This window comes from Sparus aurata, chromosome 23, assembly GCF_900880675.1.
Source record: "Sparus aurata chromosome 23, fSpaAur1.1, whole genome shotgun sequence".
Classification (NCBI taxonomy): Eukaryota; Metazoa; Chordata; class Actinopteri; order Spariformes; family Sparidae; genus Sparus; species Sparus aurata.
Genome location: NC_044209.1, coordinates 8,512,377 through 8,524,327, shown reverse-complemented (window position 1 = coordinate 8,524,327; position 11,951 = coordinate 8,512,377). Strand labels below are relative to the sequence as shown.

Here is an 11,951-nt window from a genome sequence, read left to right as displayed (position 1 = left end):
TGAGTTAATGCAAAAGTAATGAGATTATATTGTATTTTCTAATCCAATGGATTGCATGACTATTACAAAACTTGATATGTAGAGTGTATTTTGTAGTCAGTGATTGATTACATTTTACATTTACAAGGAATCCGCCCCAACCCTGCCGATAACTGATGCTTACCAGGACCTCATCTAGAAAATGCTGGCTATGTAAACTGATAGATACATTTTATTTATTAAACTAAAAATACAATTATCATTATTGTAATTTCTGATACTACAAAGTGATGCGTGTGTTGACATACACAACCAAACGAATGGATCAACTTGGCGAATAGCGATTATGACTCAAATGGAGTAAAAGAAATAATGTGGATAAGTTATGAATGGTCAAATTTATGGAGGAAGGAGCAGTTAAGTGTGACGTTTTTCCTTTAATGACTGTGCCCTGACATCCAGAGAATGACATCATCGACGTTGTGAACGGGCGCGTTGTTAAGTAACGAGAGGGGGAGACAGACTCGAGTGGAGAACGGCCGCTCGTGCTGCTGGAGCTTCTTGGGACTATCAACAGGGAGTGCAACCGACGACAGATCTAAGAGCTGGGGGAATGAGAGCCGCCAGAATCCGCTCCCATCCACCTTTGCCCAGGCTCTTGACCGACTGACAACTATCGGATCAGAACCTCCACTGAATTAGCTCTCGGACGAACCCAATATCGGGTAAGTGCTGGGTCGGGGAACCACAGAAACCAAGGGGGAAAAGGGCCTGATTCGGCCGAATCAGTGAATAGTATTCACGGCTTAGAGGAGAGGGGGAGGGGGCGAGCCGAGTAGTAAGACTGGCTATCTATACTGGCGAACCTCGTACATAAATGGGTGCGGTTATAAGTATGATACCAAATGTGGCGAAATACGATATATACGTATTTTTAGCCTTTTTGGTTTCGAAATAATCCTGGTGCAGTACGTAACACGGTTCCGTTAACGTATCTCCTCTAACGTTAACGCTAGCTTAACGTTACTCGCAGCAGCTAACGTTCACAGTTAACTACGTAAATGTCTTCGCCTTATGTTTGTACCGCAGGCTGCTCTAAATTACACAAACGGGTCTTTTAAAACATCATAGCTGTGAGTGGATTTCATGAAATGTCTTTGTTTGAGCAAGTATGTTTGCCCTCGTAGCGAAAAATACAACTGACTTGCTGCTGCTCCTCAAACCAGGAAAGGACACCGTAGCCTAACATATTCCGTCCCTGTAACAAATTGTTATTAGATTGTATTTATTTTATGCTTTGTAAATTCGGGTTATATTGGTGGTTGCATTTGGTGTCGAGTCTGGAACGCAGGAGCTGATTGTGGAGTGACAGCTGTCGGAGTGTGAGAGGCGTAACAGTGCTGTTGTTCATGTGACTGAAATCTCTAGCTTTGGGTCTCTGGTACTTGTTTTCTCCTGTTTTTAGAGAGAACTTATTCTGAACTTTCAAGGGCACTTTTGACACAATTGAATCTTACTTAATAAGAAACGCAACATTACTTCAAACTTCAGGGGATCGCAGTGATGTATAGCTTATTTCAATGTACCGTCTCCTCAGGACATCCTGCCACCAGACTCCTCTTAACCGGTGGTTATGTGCTGTGTTATCTTAACCAATCCATGGTCCTAAAGACCATTGCCACAACAATAACAGCTCAAAGTGCTTTTTCGTATGCAGTGTGAAATGCTCCTTACACATCTCATTGCACAGGCCGTCTTTGAAACTTCAAACCATGCATTCTTTACATTGCTGCTAAATTTACACTATGCAAGTCTTTGCAATACCAAGTTCTCCCTTGCTAAGCTTTTTAGAATGAGGATATATGCAAATGAGAACCATATGGAAACTGTGCGATTTAAAATTGTGTGACACTCTTCCTGTACCAAGTAATTAATCAATGGCACTTGCAGTGTATCCTCGTGATTAATGTTGCTCTCTAAACAAGGTCCCTGGCTGCAGCATGTGAGACACCCTCTTGGTGTAATGAAACATAACCCTTTATTAACCCAAATCCATCTGCCTCCATCACATCCACAACAGCAGGTTGTCTTCTCATCAGCTGGAGTTGAGAAGGTGGTCTAGGGTTCTACCTATCTTACAATATGTTGGTGCAATGATGTTTATTCACTTGACATGAGGACAGTGAAATGCAAGTTATTTTGATTGTACATCCTTGAGCAAGGATCAGATGGTCCGAGATGATGGTATGTAAGCCATCATAACTGTTAAAATAGTTTTTAGAACAGAGCTGATGTCAGCAGCTCTTTTTTCCCCTCTCCCTCTGCTTACAATCAAGCAAAGTAACTTCTAGGATAATTTATGTTGTGAGAAAGGATATGCTGGATGGAAGCAGACTGAATGCAGATGGACAAGTCCTTGCAGAATTGATGACCCTTCTGCTTGCTTGAGTTGGCATGTCCGTGAAACTGAGGTTGTCTGAGAGTGATTTGTTCTGTAATTTCTCCAAGTTGTCATGAGACTGTTTCATGTTTTCTACAGGGGATGTGGATTGAGGCAGGAATCCATAAAGATGATATGTTCCATTTTATATATTGTTGAACTGTCAGTAGGGCACATGACTGGAAGTGTTATTTGTAGATGCAGCAGTAGTACATTTTGAACAGGGCCGCACTGTTGCTATAAAGGGCACAGTTTTTGTTTACATAGGTTTCTGACATTGTTAGAAAGGAAGCAAATCTCCTTGATTAATGATGCTCTACACTGATGCATTCTCTGCAGCCCTTTCGTTGCACAGAATCGTCTGAGGGCCTTGACACAGATAAAGCCAGCTAGTGCTCCGCGGCTGCTCATGCCTTCCCTCCCTTGGCAGTCCTAGTACAGAACAGTGGAGAGAGCTTAGTCTTGCTTTTGCAGTGGCTGCACATTGTGGCGTGGTAGACCGAGTACTAAATAAGTGATGATCCTGCTCCAGCATCACGTGCAGTACAGCTCAGAAGATGCACTTCATTTCACTTCATGTGTTTCAAGTACTCGTGCAGCAGTTGATTCTGGTTTTCAAGTGTGGCAACTTACAATTCTGTATAGCCCTCACTTTGCTGTATTTCTTTCTCCTCCCTTGTTTTTGCTGATCTCACTTCAACCACCTCCCCCTCCCAATCCTAATCATGTATCTCTGGAGGCCAGACAGCTGTTTGCTGCTGATGAACTAGCCCTGCTCAGACAACATTCTCACACAAACACGTGGTCAGTTCTGTGTGTCTGGGACTGACGGATCATCATGTGAGCAGCTGACTGACTCTTAAGAATATCATCCCTCATTCTGCCACTTGGGAAAGTTGGAAAGAAGACCTATGTTCTCTTCAGTTGAGATAGTTAGTATTATAGAGCTAGCACTAACTCTACGATGTTTCAGAGTTGGTACTGAGTGAAACGAAGTGCACAGATGAGCTAGCATGGTGTCATGTGTCCTTTACCTTACTATATTCATCTCTATTTCTCTGTTGGTGGCAGTGACAACACGCAACCATGGAGCTGAGAGTTGGGAACAAGTACCGGCTCGGGCGAAAGATAGGGAGTGGTTCCTTTGGCGATATTTACCTTGGTAAGTGTAAATGCATACCTTTTTTCCCTCCCACCTTTCCATGTGTCTCCTCTGTTATTGTTCTTTTCACATTATATTCTGGACAGTGTCCCATTTCATACTATACCATATTTCCCCTCTTACGTGTGCTCCAACCCCTATTTTCTATCATTGGCATGGTACTGGTACAATGGCCATAGCTCTTACAGCTGTGGTTGTATTTTTGTGTGTGTCTTCAGGTGCCAACATTGCCACTGGTGAGGAGGTAGCCATCAAGCTGGAATGTGTGAAGACCAAACACCCACAGTTACACATTGAAAGCAAGTTCTACAAGATGATGCAAGGAGGAGGTAAGCAGTGAATTTAGCTGTGACAAGCTCCACAAAATATTTCAAGTGGTGCTTATCTATTTGTTAGTCCCAGTCAACATTATAGATGTTAATACTCTCCTCAGCCTGCTGGAAAGATGTACAGTAAATTATTTTAACAATAAGAATTTGACTGAATTATTATCTTATTATACTTCAATCCAATTGAAGTAAACCTAGATGAGTAAACTCATTTTCAAAAAATGCATTGTCTTGTATTAGATTTACCAAGTTTAAACATAGAAGATGTAGTTGATGCAAAATTAGCAACAAAAAAAAAACTGCAGGTATGTCAGTTATAACAGGTTGAAGAAACCTTATACTCAATTTGTATGCATATGTGTTTATTCTAGTGGGCATCCCATCTATAAAGTGGTGTGGTGCAGAGGGAGATTACAACGTGATGGTAATGGAGCTGCTTGGCCCCAGTCTGGAGGACCTCTTCAACTTCTGCTCCCGGAAGTTCAGCCTAAAGACTGTCCTGCTTTTGGCAGATCAGATGGTATGACACAAACCCTCATGTCAAGCCAGGGGCATTAGAAATAGGACAGTTTCACTGTTGCTTTAGTTTAGATCCCAATATGTGAAACTTCTGTTTACAAGTAGAATACAGAGAAAACATATTTATGATCCTACTAGTTCATGTGGATGACCTACTTAACTTTCATGTGTTGGTGAATGCCCTATATATCCTTTGCACATGATTCCCCCAAGGCTTCTTTAAAGATTGTAGCCATTTTGAACTCCACCGCTCTTGTGCATCCTGTGTACTTTGTAATTTTGGCCTTGTCTTAGACTGCGCTGGCCTAGATATTTCATTTCACGCATAGCACTCAAGCACAACTCGTATCACCTTTTTGTTCTTGCTGCAGCCAAGTTGCTGTGTCAGAACTCTATATGGATGTTTGACTCTCCGATTATAGCCTGGGGTCATCACATGTCCTGTCTTCATATATCCAGTTGTCCTCCCTTGTCCTTTTGCTTTAGTTTGCTCAAGTTATTGATGTATTGGGTGCACCTACTACTGCTCAGTGAAACGACTCAAGGGCAGTGCTGGCTTGACTGCATGTAAAATGTGGTATTGTGATCTTGTAGCTATGAATTGATATCACCATGATTTTTCCAATGTATCGTGTGTATCCATGTTTTTTACAGAGCCTGACACCACTCTTTGTCACCTATATCTTCTTTAGATAAGTCGCATTGAGTACATCCACTCAAAGAATTTCATCCATCGGGACGTCAAGCCTGACAACTTCCTGATGGGGCTTGGCAAGAAGGGTAACCTGGTGTACATCATTGACTTTGGCCTGGCCAAAAAGTACCGTGATGCCCGCACACATCAGCACATCCCTTACAGGGAGAACAAGAACCTCACTGGCACAGCACGTTATGCTTCCATCAACACACATCTTGGAATCGGTAAGGCACGCGTGGAGGGAATGCACAACACTAATAAGTCACTTGTTTTGCAAATTGGTTTAGATCCTCATAAAACATCACTGCTGTTGGCTTCCCACCCTGTCATTCACTCACAGGTTGTGACACAGATGACACTTTGAACAAAGTCCCTGTTAGACATGTTGTGATTCATGTTCTTTTACATTCTATGTCCTGCCATGTCGGAGAAGTTATCTAAATGTGTGGGTGATACTGACTTAAGTGGACTGAAATTCAGCAGGATGCAATCAGTCAGTTCAGTCCAGGGATTGTATTAAGCAGACAAACTTCTCTTTGAAAATGTGTAATTATTTTATAGCAATTAAATCTGATGGTCGAACAAACTATGCTACTTCACAACCTTGGCGCCTCACTCCATGGTGTTGATAAGAGTATTCATAATGTTGTGGTCCCAGTGATAGGGAGCCTTACTGTGTGGCATATCAAAATTCTAATCCAACAGGGTCACGCCCTCACTTCACTTTGATAGCTGCCTCCAATCACAATGTTAAATATGATTCATTGGAGCTGGCACATTACGATATCTCCCCCCTTCATTACATTCTTCCCTAGCCTGAATGTCTAATGTAAACTACTACTTGCCAGATTTTCCCTGTCGACAGTCTTTGGAATCTTTTTTTTAATTTTTTTTATGAGTCCCATCCCTTCTTACTATCATCTGTGTCAGAATACAATAATGGCCTCCGAATATATTAGTTTGCCTGAAGTTCTTATTGGTATATAACTTTTTTCAGCCAGAAAGCAGCCATCTGTTGGCTCTACATTCCATAAACAGTTTGTCCCTGATTGTCACTGCTGTTCCCTCTTCTCTGTCCTCCCGCCGTCTGATTTCGGACATGCCTTCTCTTTGTATAGTCTTTTTGTTTATACTCACCCACATCTGATCTGACGGTTTATATGAAGGCAGAGGGCTCATGAGAGTGTAGAAGAAGGAAATGCCATCGGGAATGAAACATAGCCGTGTTGCAGTGCTGTCATTTCAGTGCAATGCTTTCATTCATTCTACATATACATTCTAGTTTTTACAACCCATTGCAGTGTTCTAGCTGAACTGTTTCAGCCCCTAATATATTATTATTTACTGTATTTTGGATAGATACCGCTTAGGGTTGTCCATCACCAATCACTGAGAGCCAGTGACTGCATATCCCTGACCATTGTACCATTGTGATTTGAAAGGCTCCCCACTAATTAAGATCTGTGTCCCCTCAGAGTTGCCGTAGGGTAAGAGTTGTTGTTTGTGACATGTGGGAAGAGGAGATAAAAAGAAGTGTGTTGCTGCTCAGTGCACTAAAATTACATCTCCATGTATTATTATTTTCTTATTAAACCAGCTCACTTAGGAGAACCCAAGACACTCGGTTAAATTCGTGGCAGCAGAATTTCTTTTACCGTAGGCTGAATGGAATACTGAATGGACAATTATTTTGGTGAGCGTAATAGGACATGCTGTTTCAGTTAGAAAATTTACTTAATCATTATATCAAGTAGTTATTTTGTTATTTTATCTATTAAATGTGAAATTTAAGCAACCAATAATAGTGGTAAGTATTGCCCACACCTTACTTCCACTTTTAAAGAAGATGTAAACACAGTGTTCAGGAAAGGATTTTGTTTACTTTGAATCAAAAAAAGAATCACGTCCAACAGTGTACACGTTTCTCGGTAAGCGCTGCATGAGCACCTTATTTTGTGTGATAGAAAGAATATTACACAATGCTGCCAATACCACACATAGATATCAGGAATACCAATACTGAATTCAACAGATGAGCCACCCATATTTCAGAGTCTGTTAAACTCCATTTTAGCATTTTCTATATAGTCAACAGTCAAAAAGATGTTTGTTTGGCTGAGTTGTGACACATTGCCGACTTGAAGATCACTGTGACCTAACATATCTTAAAGATGCTGTCACAAAATAATCTGCAGAATTGTGCCAATGGACCCCTTGTTTATATTTGACAGCAAAAGCTGACTTACTAGTCAAACTACTACTGTAGTTTTTACACACAGTGAGCTCTTACTGATCACTGGTGACTTATTTAAAACCTGTAAACAAGGCCTGTGTAAATGACCATTTTGTGCAAACTCTCGCTTCTTTTGTCCACAGAGCAGTCCAGACGTGATGACCTGGAGTCTCTTGGCTATGTCCTCATGTACTTCAACCTGGGTTCCCTCCCCTGGCAGGGCCTCAAGGCCGCTACCAAAAGACAGAAGTATGAACGAATCAGTGAGAAGAAAATGTCCACACCCATCGAGGTTCTTTGCAAAGGATACCCTTGTAAGTGATGCATCTCTGGTGCAGTTCTGAAATGATCTGCAGCTGCACTATTAGGTTTTCTCAATATGGAATTGAACACTAACAGTGCAAATGTTGTCTAATCTTTTTTTGTTAAATTTCTCCTAATGACTGTTTTGTTTGTTTTTCTATAGCCGAGTTCTCCACATACCTGAATTTTTGCCGTTCACTCCGTTTTGATGACAAACCAGACTACTCTTACCTGAGACAGCTCTTCAGGAATCTTTTCCATCGTCAGGGTTTCTCCTACGATTACGTCTTTGACTGGAACATGCTCAAATTTGTACGTTTACAAATGAGATTCAAACTGAAGTATTGTTTGTTTTGATGCCTAGAAAAGCCATTTTTTTGTTAATGGAAAAGGTTTAATGTGGCTGATCTTATCTATCAGGGTGCCAGTCGGACAGCTGAGGATGGGGATCGTGAGAGGAGGACCGGAGATGAGAGGGACGAGAGGATTGGAGGAGTCCCCAGGGGGTCTGCATCACGGGGCCTCCCTCCAGGTCCCAACCCTGGAGCTGCCAACAGAGTCAGGAATGGGCCAGAGCAGGCCATCTCTAACCCTGCATCAAGGGTCCAGCAGTCTGGTGAGTACTGCTAAATGAAAAGTCTCAAATTCCTGCTATCCATCTGCTAATAATGGAATAATACTATGCTGACACTGCAATATTGGCACTTAACATGATTCTCAATTGTATCCATAATTTCAGGGAACACATCACCTCGTGCAATTTCTCGTGCAGAGAGGGAGAGGAAGGTGAGCATGCGGCTTCACCGTGGTGCTCCTGCTAACGTATCATCCTCTGACCTCACAGCCCGTCATGACCAATCAAGGATTTCCACATCACAGGTGAATAAACACTCACAGATGGTGTTTTTCTACATTATTAATGTTTTGCTTTTAATCTCTTATGATGTGTCATGAAAAGTGCTATACAAGTAAAATTATTGTATTGTCATTGTTAATATTATTATAGCTTCTTTGGTCAGCCATGTGACACACACTGCATTAATGGAAAAAATCATTAAATTACGAGAATGGCGTGTGTTGAAGTAGACATTGCCAGGAATGGTCAAATTGTTTAACATTTTACATACAGCTTGACATCCAGAATCACAGTTCCTTAGTCCTTAAAAGAGAACATCGCGCCGTTTTTAACTCGTATCCCTGTTGATCGAGGTTACCGAGTGCTGTCAGTAGGAAAAATAACGTGAATTTTTTGCACAATATTGACCAGATATCAGGACGGCAGCTAAAGCGAACCTATGGGGGCAGACATCCTTAAGTTTCACTTTCGGTTATGTCTGCCCCCATAGGTTCGCTTTAGCTGCCGCTCTGATACTTGGTAAATATTGTCGTTTTTTTTCCTAATGACAGCACTTGGTAACCTCAATCAACAGGGATATGGGTTAAAAGCGGACGAAGTTCTCCTTTTAAAGTAGAGGACTAGGGTTAAAGTTTGTGTGTATAAACTGCATCTGCAAAATGTGCCATAGACTCATCTAGGTGGGTGATTCATTAACATTGCGAAGGTTATCACAGCATTGTCAGTTTTTTGCAGCATTGACCAAATTATTACATTTTAGTGTTCAGATAAACATTTGAATTGTGAACCATCATAGTTCAGCGGGAAAATGGTGTTACTAATATATTGAAGGGATAACGGTAAATTATCACTAAGCCCTTCTTCCACCCACATTTTGTGTTTATTAAATTAGAAGGTAATAAAATAACAGTTTTGTTACACTAGAATCTAAACTAATATAGCGGCAACAAAAACTAAGGGCTCAAAGATGTGTATAGAATCAATTCAGCACTTCTTTGCGATGGTTACAAAAGAACAAGCTTGTAGAACAAGCTTAAGAAACATAGCAATTGTCACATGGCTATTATATTTAAGTATCATGCATTGCAGAATAAAAGTATTGTTTTGTTCTTAATGCTTTTTGAGAAACTAGAATCAACATCACAAGTTTAACAGACAACAATTGGATTACACTTTAAAATGGGCTAAATAGTACTCATAGTAGCTGTATTATGAAAACAATTTTGTCAGAACAGGGTTGTTATTGGCCAATTCCTCTTCTTAGTCTTGATTGTGTTTCTTTTGCAGGTCAGCGTGCCATTTGAGCACATGGGGAAGTAGAAGTGATTGGCTCTGCATGCACATGAAACTGACAGGTGAGGTCTAATTTCACTAATTAATTTGCATGCTGACTGCAGAAATACACCAGTCGCCAAGACATCGCGCTATAATGACCATCTTTCCATTTTATTTTGTTGTTGTTTCAGGGCTGCAAAGTATATTCATCGCTCCAGATTGTTTTCCTTTTATTTTTACCTTGTCTTATAAAAAGATAATTGCCAATGGACACATGGATCTTTGAAAAAGGACAGTAAATCTTTAAAGGATCCACGGGAGTACATGACAGTATCCAACATGCACTTCTTGAACTCTTCTTGCTGAACTGTGGACCACCACAAGACAAAAAGCAAATAAATAACAGTTCTACGTCTTTGTTACTCCATGGTTGCTCATACCTGCTCCACTCCTCAAAATGTTCCCTCAGTACCTTCTGTCTGACAAATGTGAAGAACTGTTGGCATCAGTGAAGCAGAAAGGTATCTGACACACGTGCGTGTTTCTTGTCAAAGGTCAGCTTGGCTTCTGATATGCTGATTGGCTTTGTAAAGATTTCTCCTTTTCAGTTTTAACCCCACAAAAACAACTTTTCATTGAATGTCACCCCTTATCTTTCAATTGGAGCTTGTTATGTTTCCCTTTTTTGCTTTTTTGAGAGAAATAACAGCTGAAAGATACAGAAATGGGGAGAGGTAGGTGAGAGGATAGTAGGAAAAAAGAAAGGTAACTTAGAAAAGGATAAGTAAGTGATGTTTTAGCTGTTGAGTAATTTTCTGGTGAAGTAGCAGTTTGCTTGGCCTTCATCCATGTCATGCATATTTTACTCTCCCTCAAAACTTGGCCACAAAAACCTCCACCACCCCTTGTTTTTGCCTGTTTTGACTTACATGTTTTCTTTGGTTTTAATGTGAGTGGGTAAGGTGAAGAATGACCATAGATATTGCAAAGACACACTCCCAAGTCTTGAGGGAAATCTCCTCAGGAATTTCTCAGTGTATTTGACCAGAGACCATAGCTGCCCATTTTGGCTAACAAATAGTGGCTGCAATTTTTATGATAGTTCTTAATGTTACCTTTTTATTCTTTTGTTATTGGAGGTCATAGGGGAGTGGGCAGGCTCTGTTAGGGGTGACTCGTAGGGGATGGGACATCCAAGGATTCTTTTTTTTTTTTTTTTTTAAATGTTTACTTCACTGTAAATATTTTTTATTTCAATGTAAAGCCAAAATGTGGTTATTTGTTTTAAGGTGTAAAGTAGAAAAATGCATACTAATGACATAAATTGGGGCTGGGTTCAGAATTTTAGGTATTTAAAATGCTAAATTGTGGGATTGGCTACTGTTACTCTGCCATCTGGGTCATCCAACATTGTGTGTGCGTGATGTGTGCACGTGTGTGCACGCTTTGCATGTGAGAGTGAGATGACTCCCTGCTAAGAATACAATTTCATTTCGTCTTTGTATGTATGCTGATTGTTTTTATCTTTTCAGCTATTTATGTTAAACTATTTTTTATTCGTCTGAAATAACTCTCCCTTATTCCTATTTCTGTTAAATTTCATCCTCCTGTAACTCATTAGAAGTAGTTTGTGTTTTTATGCTTGTCCCTTTTGTTCTTAGGCCTCAAAGGTTATCCACCTCATGTCATACATAGGGCTTTCAATATTCCTTCTGCAAAGTTTATATGCTAATAGTTTTGATGTCACCTTTGGATTTTAACCTCCAGCAACTTTGATGATGTCATTAAAAAGATAACAACTGATGCAATTGCAGGGATGTGTAAATAACAGTGTACTGTGTGTGTAATTACCTTTTGTACAGGCCACCATGACCCAGTGGTATTGTAACTGTTGGGTTGGGAATGGTATAGAAGAGTGTGAGGTGATGGGGATTTCACTTTATGTATTGTGTACTGATATCTTGTACAGTTCTTTAACACACTTTATTTACAACAGTATTTGTGTATATTTTATGAAGTAATAAAAATGAATAACGTTGCTCACAACCTTTCTTGCTCATCTTTACCTTACTGCTGCGTGTAGATGTTTTTAAAGTGGTGTCCTAGTTTTTAATTGAGTTTTTTTGGACACAACAACAGCTCATGCAGTGCAGTCCAG

The 11,951-nt window shown here is 40.4% G+C and overlaps 1 protein-coding gene across 1 annotated transcript; it reads left to right on the top strand.

Annotated features, from left to right (window-relative positions):
• Nucleotides 1-439: 439 nt before the first annotated feature.
• LOC115575735 (casein kinase I) lies at nt 440-11,839 on the top strand. The gene is made up of 11 exons (XM_030408002.1): nt 440-704; nt 3,491-3,581; nt 3,800-3,910; nt 4,282-4,430; nt 5,122-5,350; nt 7,503-7,673; nt 7,826-7,974; nt 8,083-8,278; nt 8,402-8,541; nt 9,806-9,873; nt 9,985-11,839. The coding sequence occupies exons 2-10, from the start codon at nt 3,506-3,508 to the stop codon at nt 9,836-9,838; spliced, it is 1,254 nt and encodes a 417-aa protein (XP_030263862.1). The 5' UTR covers nt 440-704; nt 3,491-3,505; the 3' UTR covers nt 9,839-9,873; nt 9,985-11,839.
• Nucleotides 11,840-11,951: the final 112 nt, after the last annotated feature.